Source organism: Caloenas nicobarica, chromosome 15, assembly GCF_036013445.1.
Source record: "Caloenas nicobarica isolate bCalNic1 chromosome 15, bCalNic1.hap1, whole genome shotgun sequence".
Lineage (NCBI taxonomy): Eukaryota > Metazoa > Chordata > Aves > Columbiformes > Columbidae > Caloenas > Caloenas nicobarica.
In genome coordinates this window covers 10,472,257-10,492,714 of record NC_088259.1, presented here as the reverse complement: position 1 = coordinate 10,492,714, position 20,458 = coordinate 10,472,257, and the positions used below count along the sequence as shown (strand labels likewise).

The 20,458-nt window shown below is 39.6% G+C and overlaps 1 protein-coding gene across 2 annotated transcripts; it reads right to left on the bottom strand.

Annotated features, from left to right (window-relative positions):
- Positions 1-5,405: 5,405 nt before the first annotated feature.
- On the bottom strand, positions 5,406-20,369 carry YTHDF1 (YTH N6-methyladenosine RNA binding protein F1). Of its 2 annotated transcripts, none has more exons than XM_065645913.1 (5): positions 19,947-20,369; positions 19,498-19,522; positions 17,987-18,066; positions 11,838-13,441; positions 5,406-6,918 (listed from the first exon to the last, which is right to left on the bottom strand). In XM_065645913.1, exons 1-4 carry the CDS (start codon positions 19,971-19,973, stop codon positions 11,867-11,869), a joined length of 1,707 nt encoding a protein of 568 aa, XP_065501985.1. In that variant the 5' UTR covers positions 19,974-20,369; the 3' UTR covers positions 5,406-6,918; positions 11,838-11,866. The 2 variants fall into 2 exon arrangements, with proteins under 2 accessions (XP_065501985.1, XP_065501987.1); XM_065645915.1 differs by having other exon boundaries at positions 11,915-13,441.
- Between the last annotated feature and the right edge of the window lie 89 nt (positions 20,370-20,458).

Genomic DNA, 20,458 nt, shown 5'->3' with positions numbered 1-20,458 from the left:
GTATCTTTTTACTTACCCTTTTCATTACTGACTTTCTAGAGCACCAGTTGGTATTGAGGACACGGGCTGTGTCATCTCTCAAGCACTAACACGGGTCATATTCCCCAGAACAGGTGATGATTTTGTGTGTGTTTCTGAGGATGGTTACGGTCATTTCACCAGGAAGCTTTTGAAATTTAACAGGATGAATCTGTGCAATTTGCAATCTGCAGGTTCACATCCTTGGTTGTATTTATTATTCAAAATAAAACCTAACGGACTAATAATAATAATAATTTTGAAAAACTGTCTAAAGAAATCCTGTCTGCCAGTCTGTTATGAATATTCTGCTATGATTTATCTTCCACTATCACATGCTTCAAAATAACTGAATTAGCAACACGCAGTGTTTTCCCATCCTCAGCAAGGTGAGTAAATTAAGGAAAAATCTGAAATGATACCTGGCTCATAAAATCACTCTTCTTCCCCACCTTGTATTTGACTCACCATGGGCAGATTACATTTCCCATAGGAGCTCATTAGTGCTGCTCCTTGCTCAGCATTGGGAAATCTTTTGGAGTTGTCTTTCCCTCGGCTGGTAAAAAATGCTTTTTGTTTTTTCTCCTGACTTACTGCCCACCACCCCCAGGTCTGAAGTGGCATTTTTAGAAATACAGAGCTTTTGGACTGTGCTTCTAGCCTCGATAATGAAAAATGAAATAACTGTCAAGTTATGTGAACCAAGGGTACAGCTAAGGAACAGTGAAAGACATCCTTATGGATTAATGGGTCAAAACTGGGAACTCTTGTTCCTTGTCAAGGTGAACAATGAATTATTATAGTTTTAATGCTTTAGTTATAATTTCTGTTTTATGCAGGTTAAATATATAAAACTAGAGGACACAAGGCAGCCTCCCTCGTCTTCACTTTTAAGATGCTGCGCAGCCACCGGAGTGATGCAGCATGCTGATCCACCACCTCAATTGTTCCTTTACTTCTAATTTCTGTTGCCTGATCTGCCCTAAGTCACTACAATGCCCTGGCTCCAAAGACCAACCACTATGAAATAGGCTAGCTTAGTTAAGCAGGTACCATATATAAAACAAGACCTAACTAAAAGGCACTGAAGCTGGTGTGATGAAGCGTACGACCATCTGACTGCTGCACGCAGTTCTGTTTGAATGTCCAAAAATCATTTGAATGCAAATTTAATATTTTGATTTAAAGGGAGATCTCCGCAAAGTTATGCAGCCACTTGCACGGGAACTGAAAAGGGTAAAATAGGAAAAAAATCCCCGCAACTTGCCAGGGGCTTAAGCCAGGAAACCTGCTTTGATATCTCAGAATTCAAGATTGTCCCAGAAAGGGAGTCCTTAAAGACAACTCCTTCCTTCATAACACCTCCCCGAGGACAACCAGCTGCCATCCTCAGCTCCCAGCCCTGGGGAAAGTACAAAATATCGCCTTTAAGGACTAAATCATGCAACCTTGAAACAGAGCAGCCCAATCGACCTCCACAACAGCACGGTTTGTATCTGTCCTAACCCGCGCCTGTCTTCCCGGCTTTGGCCCATCTCAAACTCCAGTGGCAGAAATGGAAGGATCACAACATTCACATATTCAAGCATGAAAAAGGCTTTTCAGGCATAAAACATCAGAACAGAGGGCTAGAAAGTTTCCCAGATACTGGCACTTAATGCATTTCTAGTTTTTCATACCAGATGGCAATAAACACCGCTGATTTATGAGAACTGTCAAAATACCTCGCCCTTCCACAGAACTCTTGAGGGCTCCTGATAATCAGCTTATTTAAAAGTGGCCAAAAGCCTCTGCTGACAGTTTTTGCAATTACAAAAATCACTGGTTCATTACAGACCTCCAAAGAGTTCTTCCCACTAAATACGAGACTATATAATCATATTCTGTTGATATTTTACAAATTTCTATGAAACAGATTTACATTAGAAAAGGATTTCTGTATATATCAACAGGGTAAGAAAGCCATGTAGTTTCCATAAATCCCCAGACCTTCTAAAATTCACTTTTTTTTCTTGTAAGTGCTGATGATGCAGAAGTTTCACCCCAGAGAAGGTGAAAAGGGAGCTGCTCTACCATTGGGTCTGACTTCAAACTTGAGCTCACTACAGGACATGCGCCATCGTTAATTAGAATGTGAAACTCTGGCCAGGTGTAGACACTGATCTGCTTTGCTTCTTCGTTAGCCTAATGACAATCACCTCCTGCAACTTTCCATCAGAAGCAGGATAAATACTGTTTCAGCAAATTGCTTTCAGCTGCAAGAGTCAGGATGTTCAGTTTTTCTGCTGTGTTTCCAGCTAAAACGTCTTGCTACAGGAGAGCCAGGAGCAGCAAGAACTTTGCCAACACCAGTGGTTTCTAATTCCTTCAGAAGGTTTGCAGACCCATGACAGTCAGATGTTATCAGTCATCAGCTCGCTGAAGTTACAATTTGTAGATCTGCAAGAGCAGAGCACAGAAATTAAAACTGTGCTGCAGTTCACAATAATGGGAAAGTAGCAGCATAGGCGAACCCTTAATCGAGGGACTACACTGAAGATAACACGTGAAAAACCTCCCTAATAATATACATGTAGATTGATATATCATTATTATATATATTATTATATGTTATATATCATTATCGGTGTTCAAGAAGAGACTGGACAACGTCCTCAGACACACGGTGTGACCTGTGGGGTTGTCCCGTGCAGGGACAGGAGTTGAACTCGATGATCCTTGTGGGTCCCTTCCAACTCAGGACATTCTATGTTTTACTGATAAAATTGACTTTCTTCCTGTTCTCATCCCACAGAATAATGAGGGTGGTTGGAACTGAGAAGGTTGTTTGCAGTATGTGTTATTGCCCAATGCACGGCATTAATAATCCAAAAATACCTGGAGAACGCAAATTTGGCAAAACAAGAATTTACACCTTTTTCACACGGTCTTTGTTACTGAAACCACAGCAAAACACCAGATCCTCCTGATTTAGCAGCAGTTGGACAACATTAGAAATGCACTTGGTGAAGACTTTACCAACTGTCTGTTGTCATGGTAACATCCCAGGTAAAAATAATTTCTTGAATAACTTACAAACAGACAGATGGCATAAAACCGCCTATGCTCCAATTTACAGGAGATTCAGTAAAAGTGTAGATGCCATTTCTCTAAAGTCCTGCATGTTGAAGAAAGCACATCTCCAAAGTCTTCCTGATGCTGCCGGTAACTCTCCTCAGGAATGAGACAAAAGGGGGATCAGGGATGTTATGGGAAGCAAAAAGATGATCCAGAAGTGGAGTCAGCACCCTCTAATGTAGGATTTCCCAAGGGATTACAAAGGTGCCCTGAAATGATGATCCTGCAGAAAACAGGGAAATTAATCCAGCTTCATACCAGGGAACAAAAAGCTGTTCTTGTAATTCCTAAAGCCCTGCCCTGCTTGTGCTCTTGCTATGAAATGAAAAATATTACAGCCTGCCATCACATTGCATGTGCAATACATCATCGCACATGCAACGTGCAAGCCAATTTTCAAGGGTTTTTTTTCAACATAGAAGTTTCCTGAAGACAGGAAAGCTGTGAAATCAGTAACATCCACACACAAGACAAGCCCGTTCACCCTGACATGAGGTCAACGTGCCGATATACGTGACTGGGAGTAGCACTGTGAGAACCATGTTGGGTCTGAAACCGCTTACAGGCCGAACCACGCGGCTCGTGAAATCCCAGATCTCCCTCTGCCAAGTCACACCCGAATTAAGTCATTTTGACATTTCAACTCGACTCCCTTACTTCTAAAACCAGGCCGAACTAGAGCTGCTCCTTCTCAAAGGAATTGCAGAGAAGGCTGCGGCCAAGGTGGGATCACAGAACAGCCCTGGCTGCACTCACATTGCTCCTGGGCAGCATCACCAATTCCAATTAAAAACCTGCACTTTTCCCAAAATAGCGAACAGCTTTCTCCTCAAAATGAGCAGATGCTGAAGCACTGTTTTCAGAAAAAGCCAGAGCTTCTTCCAAGTGAAACAGATTGTTCAACATGAACAATTCAAAGGAACTGAGACACCAGGAGAAGGAGCATTAGATCAAAACACACTTTTGCCCCAGTAGATTTACTTGTGCTTAATTTTGCATTTACCTGCTACTTTAGCTGAGCTTCTCTCGCTCCCCTCAACTACTTTTCTCAACAGGTGAAGAAGAGAGTAGCAACACTACAACAGCTATTTTGCTTTTGATAGTTTTGTAGAATCTTTGCCTACAAGTTTTTTTAATGCCCCCTCAGTGTAATTTGAACACTGCAAACCAAAAAAAAGTCGGGTGTCTCGTTAAACTGAAAAGACAGTTGATTGAAAATTAAATGACCGGTCTGCATTTTGGTTCTCGTAACACTCAACAAGGCCATAATGAAAGTGATTCTTTCACCCGCTGTTAAATTTCCCCCAACCTTTAACTCAAGATATTGCTGCACAACCCAGACACAGCGCTGCACTGTCAGAAACCTCCGCAGGCTGAAGCTCTTACAAATTTTTTCTGCTATCCACAAAGCCAGACAGCAGGTTGAGACACATCATTCCTTTTCTTAACAATACAGCCAAACAAGTTTCAACTAAAACCTTTTTGCGTGGTTTTTGTTCAGATTTTTTTCTTCATTTTTGGTGGTGGTGGTTTTTGGTGTTGTTTGTTGGTTGGATTTTTGAGAAAATATTTACCTGAAGTCTATAGGTTTATCACAAAGATATTCCTTTCTTTATATCTCAAAATAATAATAATAATTAAAAAAAAGGTAAAAGTTGTGTAACTAACTTTCCTCTTCAGGATCCAGATGGAGCTGAATTTGTTTTGGCTCTGGAATCACCAGTTCTAAGTGTCCTGACATAACAACTGAAAGTAACAGCAGGTGCTTTTATTAGATGGTAACATGTTCATAAAATGCACTATCGCTTAAAAAAATCAGTTAAAAAAAGATATCAAGTCAAATTACTCAAGTTAAAGCTGGAAAATGCAGCCAAGTGCTGTAAAAGCTGCTCAGAGCTTGACTTCTATAGGGAAAGTTCTCATCACAGTGACCCACATCTGCGGTAAAGCCCCCTGAAAGCTACGAGGCAACTTCCAACGTGTTCTTCAGCTTCTCTGTCACCCAAGGAGAAAGGAAAATATGAGTGAAAGCCACTGTGTGGACAGGTATTTCCTCTGAGGAACATTCAGGTAACATTCAAAGCAGCTTAACTGTCTTCTGCAGAGTCCCGCAAAACCCTTCGGCAATTCGCAAACATCTCAGTGATTCCATCAAAACACTTCTCAACTTGGACTTAACTTCTGAGTCAGCATGAAGGGGGTTTGTAACATAGGAAGAGAACTGAAAGGAGGGGGAAAAAAATGAAAATGACATCAAACTTGCTAAATATGTATTGTTTATTAAGGCTTGTATTCTCCTAGAGGAAAAAGTTAATCTGATGCTGTCCATTACCCCTTACAGGCAGGAACAGTCCAGAGACAGAGTTATACGTTCTAGATACAAGTCTAAATGATACAGATTAAACTTTATTTAAATTGGAGGTCCTTTTGGAGTAAATAGTATTCAGAAGATACTTGCTTTCTAATATAGTAAAAGATCCTCTACGATAAAGACGTGCAGATTCAGTGTGCTAGAGCAGCGGACATGAGCACCATTTCCATGCGTAATTGGAACTCCGGTTGGTGACAGGTTCTCCGACGGTCCCCTCACTCCACAAAAACATGACAGTAAATTCAGTTTCTTAAAACAGGTTTTTTTACTTATCCAACAGAAAAAAAAAATTAGACATACACACTGTCAATTTTAAACATCTGAGGCATAATCCATCATATTATCCGTACTATTAGTTCCTACGTTAAAGCTCAGCATTATTGGTATAAAAACTTTAAATGGCATTAGGATTTGGGGGGTGGGAGGGAGTAATGAAGGGAAGGATTAAAAATGATCTGCAATTAACTAATAACACCTGAAAGCTGAAACAGGTTTCAACACATTGTCCAAAACCCCTGCAATGTTGATAGCATCACATTATTATTTAATTAAGCTACAAAAACCGTAAAGCAGAATTATGGCAGAGAGAAAGCGTCTCGCTCACCCTCGGCAGGATATGGTATAACAAATGCACACTGAAGCACTGCTCAACAGAACGTGAGAGGGAAATATTGTCCAGAGAAACAATTTCACTGACAAGTTGATTTTCTACTAGACAGAAAAAAACAACATGGGGCATTAGCAGTTTCAAAAGTGTAATTGTACAGATAAATAAAGAGGCAGAGCAGCTGCACAAAGTGATTGGAAATTTAGCTTTTTCATTTCAAAATTGTGAAGTACAGTATCTTAAAAGTTTTTTCAATGGAGGGAAGGAGAGAAAAAAAAAAAAAAAAAAAAAAAAAAATCAATGCATGGTTTCTTACTTCCACCGTGAAGAAAAAGGGCTTGCGAGGAGGAGAAAGGAAGATTTGTCATGTATTCTCCATAATCTGTATATCTAGCTAGGAACATAATTTGTGCCAAAATAAAGTCTTTGGGAAGCACTGACACTTTAGTATCCTTGTGTATAGGTCCACATTAGGTTAATAGAACTGTTTACCAACTTAAAAAAAATAAAAACAGACACATCTTTATTAATGATTTCTACAGAATTTTACATAGAAAAAAAAGATACAAATTAATGCAGATCCACCTGGGCAAAAATAAACTACAATGTACTTAAAGATGAGACAACTTAATTTCCCCTGCACGAGAAGATATATTGGAGCTGAAAGCTTTAGTTTGTCCTGATGCCAGGATACAGCACCAGTATACTTTAATTTTGTTTCTCATAGTCGAATTTAATATCAGTTCTAGTATATATATCAAACTGTATATGTTTATTCTTATTGTTTGTTTCGATTCTGACGTTCCTGCAAAGAGAAAAAAGTTAAGAAATATTTTAGTCAAATGAACAAGCAAAAAGTTTTTAGTAGTATAACAGCACTAATTTCATCCCAGACAATTATACACTTTATTAAATCATTACTGCTGTATTTTATAAATATATTGTATATACCTGACAAGCCCAAGGATTTGATAATTTAATAATTAAGTGCAGCTTCAAGTGGAACAGTCACTTCAAACTGAACAGATGAAGGTCCCAGAAAGAAAGTGGGGAATATCAATTCCCAAGCAGAAACAGGACCTGCAATGTTCTACGTGCTGCATTATTTTAGCTGCTGCAGAAGCAACACAACCAAAACAGGAGCAGAAAGGAGATGGTAGAATAGCAAACTCCACAGAACTGGGATGATTTTGAAGGACTCAAATGATTTCAGAGTTTAGTCACATCCAACAAAAGCAGGATTTGAGCGCTCTCAGAAAATATTCCTCTTTTAACTGCTGACTTATGATGAACTATCAAAGCAAGTAATCTCTTAGTGGCAGAGTATCAGAACATATTAGGTGTTGTATGTTCTTAATGAAAAGAATTTATGGCTGCCAGACTTTTCAAACAAAAGGTGGTTAGAAAGAATCTTAACCTGAATTGTATCAACCCCATTTTCAGGCTTCCAAAAACGAACTGTTCCATCCTACTCCCATGTCTCAGGTGGCAAATCCCCTTTACTCTGCCTCACTCTCCTCCCAAGCTCACCAGCCCATTCTTTCCCTTTGCCACTTCATAGAACTTGCGTTTTCTGTGTAGTTACCCACTAACCCTCATAATTCCACTTACTTTCAAAAATCCAAGTTTTCCATTCTCCTGGCCTAGTCCCACATAAACAGAAGACAGTCTAATACCTCAGACTTCCACCTAGTACCCAGACAGTATGCTCAGGCTTTATAATTCAGTAAAAAGCACTATTTATTGAGCAATTTATAAGCAGTTCCTCCTACCTTGCTGCTTGCTTTCAGAGGCTAGTCTGAGTCTTCCTTTTAAAAAGTGTCTGAAACCATATAGACGGATCGGGAGGAAACTGATGCAACAATTCTTTGTGCTCTAGAGCATGGCTGCTTTTTAGAAGCTCTACCTCTCAAATTCTCTTCCTTACTGCAATTTAGCACTACTGCAAGAAAGAACAAGCAGTTTTGTAAGCAACTAACAAAGCTTTGCTCATTTTGGTTCTGAAGATCCATCCAGAGCCTTCATAGTTTCTCTTCTCCAGGGAAAATTTCCAATATCTCACAGGGGAGCTCCTGTTCTGTACTTCTCTTTCACGACATTAATATGTATCATCTTCAGACACAGGAAAAATGAGTTTTCACAAAACTTGCAGAAGCTTCCACTTTGGAGACACTCACCCCTGTCAAGTTTCTGTTCCCTTCACCTCAGTCTAAAGCAGCTGTCAACCTTCCTACTAAACTCTATTTGTTAAGGTCAGTGGGATGAAGGTATTCATCTGCTGACACAAAAATACATTTTCTTTGTATCAGGAAACACAATTAGTATTATGAAGTATAATTTTTTTTAACTACAGTTTTGGAGGAAGGACAATATTCCATCCTTAGAAGTTCTGTGCCAATGAATGCTCACAGAAAGCATCTTGAAAGAAAATCAACAATGCTAGAAAAAAACGACTATTTCTAAGAGCCAACATGCACTAGCTACCACTTTACAATACTTAATCACCCCAAAGGAAAAATGGCAAGTTGGGTGACTCAAGAGCTTTCCGAGATAAGACTATGCAGCTCTTCCAACACAACGGCGAGGTGCAGACCCAGGAATAGCTGGTGCCAGGCGACGAGCTGCTGACAGGACATCGACCCATCTCTCCTACCAGGAGATGCAAACAAAAATACCCAAACCTGCAACAAGTTTATTTTCTTTGCAAACTTTTTCACTTTGGAAGACAATTTTGTTAAAACTATGCAAGCATATTTCTAGGGAATGTTAATCATTAATGTCTTTTTGAAGAAGCGCTCTCACACGTTGCAACTTTTTTTTTTTAAGAGCTTGACGACAGAAGTTGCTCTCTTTGTGGGCACTGCAGTGGCCCTAAAAACTGACTGAGAAATGCTGGGAGAGATCTCATGTCACTCACTTTTTTACTATTTAATTCCAGACACTAATATGCTTCTATTAGTCCTTTCCCAGGTTCTCGGTCACCAGGCTGGGTTTAAATAGTTTATTACTATATAGTTTATTTGGTAAATCAAAAGCTAGACTTAAATCCCAGCATGAACAAATCTTCCCTCAGTTCTGGATGACGATACAGTCCTTAAGCAATGCTAGTAACACTGATGAATCTTTGGCACTTTAATTTTATCCAGTGTTATCCCTGCCAACTCCTCATCTGATGATTTGGTGTTGACCCAGAGGTTCCTACATCAGTTAAATTCCCAAGCACACACTGGAGCTTCCTCTGCACACGTTAGTTAAGGAAACGCTGGCTACCAGTAAACCAAAACCATCTAAAAAGAAAGAACTGAAATGCTAGTGGCTTGCATTGTACAGATTACATGAAGTTATTGTTCCCTACTAAATATTTGTGTATAAATCAAATTAAAGCATTCAAGCCCTCCACATGTAGATTTTTAAGAATTCTGGCCCTTTGTAATCACAACAGTGGTGAAGTGGAAGCACAAAACTTCAACAAGTAATTTTACAGCTAAACAGAGTATAATTAATAAGAAACATAGCAACTCGAAAATCAATTAAGACGGCACATACACAAACAACCTTCTGAAAATGTCAATTAGGTTAGAAGATACCTTAACTGGCAATAAGATTCTTCAAAAGTTATTGTCATAAGAAGGTTAACTTTGCAAACCAGGAAGGCTTCAACTTACAATAGCACAAACTGCTCATCAATAAGTTTAAGCGTGTGCATAGCCTGCAAAAACACTCTTCTAGTTGGACTTCTAAAATTCATTTAGTCAATGAAGGGGAAAAATATTAATTCTTCAAACAATATTTTTATAGAATGCAACCTGACAAGCAGCATCTTATTTTTCATTCCCTCATTGTTGATCTGCTTTACCTCTCTAGCACTATTACCTTTCTCGGTGTATTTCGATTGTCTGTACATCATCCTATTTCCTAAGCCATTTAGAGCAATCTTAGAAATGTTAAATTAGACTCCAGAGTTTATTTTCTGAATGTGACATACAAGGTAGAACCTCGGTTTTAAATGAGACAGAAAAAAAATTGCATTACTTACAAAAACTGAACCTCTTATAAAGCAGTGACCTGGGTAAGAATAATGTATCAGCATTTGAACTGAATGTGGGAAATAGTTGTGCGTATTGGAACCACCCGAAGTGGGATCAGCCCAATAGTAGAACATCAGCTCCCTGAGCTGCTACAAAGCAAAGGGAGCTCAGTGTTCAGTACTGAGCCACTTGGATCTTCCTCTGGCCAGTAAGTTAATTGGTCAAGACTAGACTTCCTATCACACTTCCACAGTGCTCTCACTCTTTAAATACGCACATTATTCTCCCCTCCAGATTTGGCAGCAAATCACAGGGAGACTCAGCATGGGGGAAAAACAACAACCACCACCCCCACCACCCCCCACCAAACAAACAAAACAAACAAAAAACCCCCAAACAATCATCCCCCCATACACTGTAAACACTGGACAAAAGAACCCGGGTCTTTTGACTTGTCAAGATTCCTATGTTAGGGAACACCTCTCTTCAAGACACAGGTTGCATTAAACTTTGAATTGCTAATTGTCTACTGAAGAAACGAAGTGTTGAGGTAAAGGCTTTTAGGTTTGAGCTTGTGGAACCCCACAGGGAGTACACAAGAAAAAACTGCAAACCTGAAGCTCTCCTTCCCTGCTGTGTTGAGGTTACGCTGTGCACAGCCTATCTGATGGCTTGGGAAAGCTGAGCTTAAAAGTCCTTAAGACACTGATCTACTTTTCTCTCATAATTTACAGGTACATTCTATGAAGACAGTTTAAAGCAATGTTATCTGCACTTTTAAATGGTAATAAAACCTTTAAAATGGCAACTTCAATTTAAGCTCCAGGAACGTGCATCAAGTCTTTGCTTCAAAAACATTCTGTAGCAAGTGTGAGCTGCATTAAACTAGCCTGTCAAATAACTGCTTTATATTTGAAATGCTATACAAAAAAAGTAACTATACATCCCGACACCTGTTATTTTGTCAGTTCATTACTTCTAGGCTGTTTAATTAGAGAAGGGAATTTTTGAAACGGAGGTCATGGGATGGATAGGGACAGATGTCTTGTGGCAGACTGAGAGCCATGAAAGCATATGGAAGTTTTTACTACACTTTCCCTGTTACTGCCCAAATTTCTCTTACTACGTATTTACTCAAAACTTCTTTTCAAGAATTAGTAGACAGATTAGAGCTGGGAACTGAAAACCTTTATTTACCCAAATAATAATACACGTGACTTTAGCAGCAGAAACGCAGTCTTTCTAGCACTATTGCAATAATTTTATGCAACTCTTTCTTTTCCAGAGAGGTCAACTAAACAAACAAGATGAGGCTTCTTGCTCTTAAAGGCGATGTACAAATTTCAAATGCAAGCACAAGTATCCATTTTGATAGCCCAGTTCCAGTAAAACAGTTTGAGAACACCTCATATTTATAAGGCAAAAAAACTTAAGCGGCAATTATTTGCAAATCTAATTCTGAAACAGAAACTATTGTCTAGTTTATTAACCATTCTGAGATAAAAAAATAAATCAAACTCCAAAAGCCTGGACATAATGCCCTTTACCTGCATCACTGCTTAACTTTCTGCTTTGAAACGCATTTAGCTATGAAACTGTCACAGACAAATAAGCATCGGTTTGTTTTTTGTGTTGTTAAACACACATAAAACCATCAAGTTGAGATGTATGAAAAACATTTCGAATTCCTACTTACATTTTTTCCACCATAGCAGCCTTCACATTTCATTTTCCCCATATCTGTGTATAAAATAAATTTTTTAATAAGTTTACCTTCCGCACCACCTCCTCCTCTTCTTGGCGCTTTTCATAATGAGAAAAGTCATCAAAGATGGAGGTCGTGTGCTTGTAAGTAGCAATAATTTTAAGCACTTGTTTTGCTTTTTCTAAGGGCACCTCCTGTGTATCACGGGAGTTTGTAACGGGTTTGTTGTCATTGTTCTCCAGCCTGATGTGTCGGAGCTGGTTGTTGGGCACATCCTTCACAAAGATCCACTTGACATCAAATTTTCCCTTCCACTTGTCCTGAGACCAGACACCTGCACTGGTGCCATAGTCCACAGGTGATTTCATCTCCGCTACTCCACAGAAGTGTCCACTGCCATTGACACTGAACAGCAAGTAGACTGGACCCTTGCTATTCATGGACCGAAAAGCACTGTCCAGGCGTTTGTTGCCATGTTCTGTACTACACCAAATAGAATACTTAATGGAACGATGAATATCATCCTCAGAATAGCTCTTTATTATGAACACACGTCCATTTTTAAGGTTCCATTCAAAATCTTTAGGGTTATAGCTGTGAGCAGCTTTCAGTTTTTCAAGAACGGGATGGGACTCGCCACTTGGTACAGGGTTAGGCTGGGTACTGCCAACTGAGTTGGTGTCATTACCAGTTCCTCCGCTTTGGCCAAAAGCTACATTTCTGTTGCGAGGAGCTACCCAGCGATTTTGGGGTGGCTGCTGAGGCGTCTGATACTGCGGCTGAGTCAATGGAGGAGGTTGAGTTGGAACAGGTTGAACAATTGGTTGCTGTGGCTGTGGAACAGACTGAGGAGAAGGGATCTGTTGGGGGGCAGGAACTTTTGCCACAGGACCCTTATTATCCCAAGTACCGATGTCCATATTATGCTTTATAGGTGGAGGAGGCAATGCTCCTCCGATTACAGGTCCAGTTTTTGCTTTCATTTTAGGCTGTGGTTTCGCAGGCTTGCTAGCTATAGCAGCCCAAGAAGTTGGTTTAGATACTGGCAAGTTGACATTAGATCCACCGTTACCAGAGAGGGCACCTGTCATCCCAGCACTGTTGACAACAGAACCTACTGTTTTCACCGCAGAGGTTGTAACGTCTCCACCAATCTTAAGTCCAACCATCCCCTGTTCAATACTGTTCATTCCAGGAGCTTTATTTAATGTATCGTTATGAAATCCTGTTTGTCCATCCACAATGGTACCGCCCAGTGAACTGGGTGGGTAGCTGTAACTGCTCCCATATGCTGAACTTTGAGTCTGCTGTCCTTGGGATCCGCTTGTTCCCCATGCTGAGAAGGCAGGATTTTCAGGGAAAAAGTTAAACCGGTGTTGGTAGATGTTATTTCCCAGACCCCCAGGCTGTCCAAAAACAGCATCGTGCATAAAATGATGATCTCCATTACTGAGCTGTCCATAGGTGGTGAGATACGGGATAGGAGGATCTCCTCCTGTAGACCACGGTGCTTCACTGAGAGAATAGGGGAACCCAATAGATGGTGGATAATAACTGGACAGATAAGGATCAGTCATTGATGGATAGCTACTGTTCTGTTAAAGGAAGAAAAAAATATAACTTCAGATATAAAACCACCCTTAATATACAAATAGTCACAACGCTGTTCATTACCAAATAGAAATAACAATAGAGACAAGGTAATATAACTTCTAATTACAGATCTTGGTTCATACTCCAAGAAAGATTCAGGGTTAAAATGCAGTCTCTGGACATTTACGATACATCCAAGGACTAGTGGCTCACAACGAGGTTAGTACTCGAGATTTTGAAACCATATAAACTTAGTGACATTACTAAGGCTATTTAGTGGCTTCTTCTAGAATTATTTAATCTACCGATACCCCAAAATATTTCAAGGAACTTAGAGAACAATATATTTTGTGTCTCACAGAACTAAGGATATTTAGCATTCTAGATCACTACACAGGAGAAGTTTTAGATTAAATTACTTTAACAAGACAACACATAACAGAAAATATGATTACAGACATCATTAAAGAATTGTTTTGGGGGCCAACAGTCCCCAACAAGCAAAACATAACTGACGCGGTAAAACATGCAAAGGTTACTTTTGACATAGCGTGTGATCTCACTGTGATCCTAAGACACATGCCGAGTTTTCTATAAGTAGACCTAACAACTACAAACTGAAATTAATCTGACTGGCATACTAGAGACAGACACAAATATGGCATGTGGTATACGCCATCCAAACTGTCTTGAGAAATACCCTGTTCAGCCTTTTGCAAGTGTCTCTTCTTCCCTCAGAAACAAAGTTACAAATGTGCAAGCCTGTTTCTGACTGCCCTTCCAAACAGGCTGCCTTTTCCACTCTAGGAAATAAGAGACTGACCAGGTATAAACCGGCAGATTCCCCTCAGAAATTCCAGCTTTTCCTCCCTTTCAACTGCTTCTTAGACCAAGCCGAGAAGCCCTTCCTTCCACTCTAAATCTTCTGCTGACGCCTGATTTTTGAAGCATTCTGTGTTTCTCATATTCAACAATGCAAAGGAACAAATAACGAATATTCTAAAATAGCTTTTACTCCTCCTTAAATAAACTTCAAACATATATATTGCAGACCTTCCAAACTGACATTCTAACGGTAATTACCAGCGAGGGGGAGAGAAGGTCAACATCTCCTGTTAATGAGTCAAACAGCGGCTAGCCTTTCCTTACTCATGGAGAAAGATTATTTTAAGAACAACTAAGATCTCTCTCAAACTGCAAGATTTCAAACCTGAAAAAAAATGCATCTGCAATATCAGCAGAACTGCTCTGGAGCTTCAGTCATTTTTCCAAAAAATCAGAATATTTCACAGCTGATTCAAAAAAATGAAGTAAAAAAGCTCCTTGCTGAAGATAAGCATAATACCTAACTGATACACAGAATCATTTTTACTGCTCAATTTTCAACAACTCCCTTTTGTGACATCCCAAAGCCAGAGTAATTCAATATTCTTACCTTCCAGATACAGAATGGTACCAGAAAATGCCTCCAAGACTTACATTCAGTACTGCAAAGATGCCAACAGCCTAAATCCAATGTTATTGATTAAAAAGAAATTATCTCCGCCACTGTTCATGCTTCCTTTATTCACATGCAAATTCTATCATTAACAAGGGTTACACAATTCACCTATGAGAAGATCCTCTAAAATACATTTTCTGAGATTCCCAAAATAATCTATATCTAACATATGAAAACATTCTTCTGAAAGACTCTACTTTGAGACTGCTATGTGGTGATCTTAAAGTGATAAGAACAATGTAAAAACAAGTGCAAGTGAAAGGGAGGAAACAAATAGTTCTTTAGAGAGCTTATGTTCATACATTCTACAGATTTAGAATTTATTACGACCAAAGAAGAATAAGCTTGGAGAAAGCAGGTGGTTCGTCCTAAAATATTTCTGCTAAAAGATTCTAGACAATTCCTGAGAGTGTCACCTCCTGTCACACAGCCTGTAAAGTTTCCACAAGGATTCTAACAAGATTACAGGCAAGTTTCAGCAGACATGCTTACAAAACATCCAATCTATTTTGACTGGCTTTATGCCAGGGTGTGTAAAAGAAACCCTGACAGAAGTCCTTCACTGCAGCAGCACAGCATTTATTTCAACAAACTTATCCTTGACCTTTCTGCATCCTTCCTTTTTTTTTTTAATTAAAAAAAAAAAAATCACAACAAACAAACCCAACCATTTTTTTAATTAGGAAGGGAACCTTCCTAGTGCTTCTCACTAGGAATTCCCTGTTACTTATGAATAATCTTTTGGTTCTGGATGAAGTTACATGGGGGATGCCTTTCTTGCTTTGAGTATAACTTTGTATACGAACACTCCACTCAGTTCCCTTTGCACTTAAAAGTACTTTTAGTGTGCTTTGTACCACAAAGCTACCACATCTCAAATCTGATCTGTATTAACTACTGCTACTTGGATACAAAAACCTTTACAGAAAGAAAGGAAGGAAGCACTACTTAGGAGCACTTCTCAACACAAGGAAGACAACTACATTTTATTTGATTATATTACATGCTCAATACTGATTTCAAAGAGTAAACTGTATTTTTAAAAGATGAAATTAACAAAATATTACCAACCTACATCTGATTTTGATGTCAAAACCCCGGCTGACACAACAATATATTTTCTTAAGTATTTCTTTAATTTCTTAAGGATTTTTTAAAATATCCAGTTGGTTTCAAATATTTTCTTCTAAGTCGCTTGTATTTTACATTTATTTTAAAGGGCTCAATAAATCTGACTGAATAACCAGATAAAACCACTTTGTTCAGAAACATGATTGTCTTCAGTACAAAATCTCACAGCCCTAATTAATGCTACTGCCACTTTCCACTTGAAACTGTAAGACAACCTGCACAATTGTTTCTTGTAGCATGCCAATTTCTTAGTGCAGCACAAATAAATCAGCCAATGGAGCTACACACTCACATAAGAAAATTTTATTAGAATTATGGAAATTCTAATAGTCATAGCAATTTTTCTATTTAAACCTAATAATTTGGCTTGCTGACAGCTAAGACAAATTTCCTAGAATTAATCTATAAGAGATGGTTCTGCATGTTTTCTGTATGAAGTTTAAAGTTCAATATATTTCACATTAGAAAAACATATCTTCGTCTTAAGTAATTAAAAATTGCATACAAACGTGATGAAGTGGAATTTCAAAAAAAATAGAGCAAGGTGAAAACCACAATTTCTTTCAAAACTAGTTCTGCATTAAAAAGGAGAATTTTACTTCCTTTTTTTCCCCACAAATTCCCTGCTTTCATGGCTGCAACAGCACATTAATTCCAGAGAAGAGGGAATGTTTCCCGTTACATCATTTTAACTTCATAAAAGCCTGGAGAACACATTTGTGCTGCAGCAGCTCAGCTGGAGAGCTGGTACCCACAGAGCTCAGAGTTCACATTGTCAGACAGACACTTGTCCCGACTTTCACAGCGGTGCCCGCGTTGCTCACGTGTATCTATATTGTGCTAAAGTTTGTAATCTTCCTAAAAGCTGCCACAATCCAAACCAAACTTGTAACACAGTTCCATCTATCTGCCTAACAAAAATAATACATCTTGAAGATCCCTGATACACAGTGCAGGAATTGATACTGTTTGCTCTGGTGTTTATGGTCAAGATGAAATCACAATTTCCACAAATGAAACAGAACAGCATATCATGTGCTACTTTTCTTAGCATATAGAATAATTTTATTTTACAAGCAAGTTCAGTGATGTCACCACTGGCATCTATCAGCTTCGGGTTGAATTATAAATTTTCCTTTTAAAACATAACACTTTGCCTTTCTGCCAAGAAATAATAACGTTCCTCTGGTCAGTCTCTCTCTCTGAAACTGCAAAAGAAAACTTTCAGCATCTCCACTTTCTCTACACTTTTTTCAGTTTAAAGATTTGAATGTAAGGCCAAAGTTTACTTCAATTACAAGGTATTTTAAATTATCATGGTATTTAAGTCATGGATGTTGATTTAATGTACATTATAATGAATTGGATTATATTGAGTTTACATTACAGTACCTTGTTCTTAAAATAACACATCTTTAATTGTTAAGATACTTCAGAGGACATGAAAGAACAACAATACTTTCTGAAGTGTAAAAAGCAAGTGGGACAACTCTATGAGCTACCTAGAAAGCATCGAAACCAATTTCAACTACACTCATTTCTAGGATTGTACAAATTATAAACATCAAGAGGGCCCATAAGTGGAACCTTCAGACTCCCACACGCAACTCATCTCCCAAAGAACCCTAAGATCAAATAGTCTGTCACAGTCCAACTGTATCAATAACCTGCAATTTGAGGAGCAATCAGCAGACACTAGTTGGAGCATTAACTTCATTTTCACTTGTGGCCATCTGGATATGCAGAGTAATATTAGCTTTGTGAGCACAAATGCTAGTTGTATTACCAAGTAACACAATATGCCAGTCATTTCTTTTTCCACTTCTATTTAAGGAATTTGCTCCCTCAACACAATCCTACGAATTGAGTGCCAACAGCATGCCTGAGAAAAAACCTCAGTTAAAAATACACCAACCTGATTTGACTGCCCGGAAAGGTAAGGTTCAAAATCGTTGTCATGAACTGTATCCTTCTGATGTAATGAACCATTTTGTACTAAAAGAAAAAGGTTACAACATGTTATAATACTGCATAGTAGCATTTCAGTAAAGATTTCTACCTATTTTATGAAAAACCGTATTTCTTTTTTTCACAGACTGAAGACTCATAAAAATATCAAGGGATGACATTCTTCCCCAAAACAGTTTCTCTTTATATTATTGTTTATAAAGCCAAAATTTAGTAAAGTAAAAAAAATACAGACAAGGATTTTGTGAAAAATATTGGGAAACAACATCTATTGTACTGGTCCATAATTAAATTCACAGTTCTCCTCCCAGTACGTGTTATTCACTGCTTGCTTAATTTAAGTTGGCTAAAATAAGATGAAGTGAGGTTACATTTAATTATGAAATAATGACTGCTAAGTGCCTTGGTACCCTGGTATCTTCAGGAAAATCCAAGTCTCATATTTCTCAGGTGTAAAACAGAGATATCTGCCACAATCAAAGGCCCACTTAAGCATAAATTAGTGTGAAAAGCATTCAAACCCCGCTACAGAAAGATACACAAACCTAAAGTTATTATTAGGTCACTTCAAATAATTTCTGTTTTTTGCTTTAAATTTAAGAAAACAAGGTGAAATGCATTACGTGATAGGTAAATAAAGCAACTATTTCATAGAACAGCTAAACTAAAAGTAACACTATACCAAACAGGACACTTAGCAAACGAGTTTGGGAATTTAGCAGAATATTTCTGCAAAGTTTGGCAGGGAGAGTAGAGGTAAAAGAGTATTTACAAACACAGGACATACTCTGAAATTTTCTCTAAGTAACTGGATTTTTAAGGCAGGTTAGATACATTAAAAAGCATTTATGAGTTGAATATTGCTAGTTTCTAAGTCTAAACAGTTACACACTTATTAGCAACCACAGTAATCATCAAGGTATTTTCTCAGATAATCTGTTATTAAATTTAATTTCAAAAGAAGCACAGGAGTTATCATAAAAAATTTATTATCTCATCAGAAGTTAACTAATTTCATTTTAAAATTCCTTAAGTAATTAAGTTTGTAGGCTTATATGTAACACCTAGTAGACATATTAATCAACAGAAGATCAGTAACACAATTGTAATCATACGGCAGTAAGGCACCATGCAAAACTGTGTAAAAATGTATACTGAATAGGCATATCCCTGTGACTTTATGCATAAATCTGCTTTATTTAAAGGAAATGAAGAACATTATTATGTTCAGTACTAACATATAATCCTTCTAACTGTAAACTCAGCAACATTAAGTAAGATGCAAGCAAGCTTGTACGAGTAACAGTTTGTTATTTTTGAAACAAAGCACAACTTCCTTTGTTCCAGATTTTATCCGTAGGGATTAAGAGCAATATCTTTCTGCTCACCTACAGGTACCTGCATAATTCATCTGTTATGGTAACAATTTAAACGACCAGATCTCAGCATGATCCTCACCTTTATTATCCTGTCCTTTCAGTCTCTGGGAAGCCACGGCACATGATTGGGTGAAGGAAAAGAAAAAGAGAGGAAATTTTAAAAAGTTAATTTTAGAAAAACCTCTAATTTGTCACAGCAAAGCACACAGCTTTTGAGGAGGGATAAGAGACTGAAAAAAAAATGGCTAACAGCACATCAGGGTTTGTTTAAACTGCGGTTGAAGAGAGTGTTTCACCCATCACTCAGCGCTGGCCTGCCTCAGAAATGGCCACGGCTCTCGAAAAGCAAGAGGAACGTTCTGTGTCCACAGGGCGGGGAGTAAACGAGAAAGAGAAAGGTGCAAAGAAGCAGGGAGGGAAAGGAAAAGCCTCTCCCGGGGCAGACGCAGGCACCGGCCTACAAGGCAAACCCCCCGCCCGCGGCGGGTAGGAGGAGGAGGCCGCCCCGCGCCGCGCTCCGCCGCTTACCTGGGGGTCAACGCTTGTGGCCGACATAATTCATGTACGGGGCCGCCGTGGTTCAGCGGAGGGAGCCGGGGGAGAAGGCAGAGCCGCTGAGCGCGGCGCGGAGCTGCGGGGCCTGGCGGAGGAGCGGCGGGGCCTCTCCCCTCAGGCGGCGGCCGGGGCGGGGAAGGGGCCGGGGCCGAGGGGAGGGAAAGGGGCCGCTGGCGCGCGCGCTCGGCGTCTCCTCAGAGGGGCCCAGGGGACGGGCGGTCGGTCGGGCGGTGGGTCAGGCCGGCTCCGCGCCTCGCCTCACCCTGCCGGCCTCGTCTCTTCACATACCCCCACCCCGCCCGGGGCCGCTCCGCCCGGACCTCCCCGCCGCCGTCAGGCCGCAGCCGAGGGGATGGAGCCAGAGCCTCCAACTCCAATGGCGGCGGGCGCCGGCCTGCGGTGACGTCAGCGCCGAGAGCGCGCGGGGCACGCCGGGAAGGGACGTGCGCGGGCGGGCGGCGGCGCCGAGCGCGGCCTTCGGGTTT

Excerpts from the sequence above, each read along its gene's own strand:
- YTHDF1 (XM_065645913.1), bottom strand. The coding sequence starts at position 19,973 with ATGTCGGCCACAAGCGTTGACCCCCAG. Across the intron at positions 19,523-19,946 it reads CCACAAGCGTTGACCCCCAG|AGACTGAAAGGACAGGATAA; the intron begins GTAAGCGGCGGA and ends GTGGCTTCCCAG. Across the intron at positions 18,067-19,497 it reads GAAAGGACAGGATAATAAAG|TACAAAATGGTTCATTACAT; the intron begins GTGAGGATCATG and ends TTTTTCTTTTAG.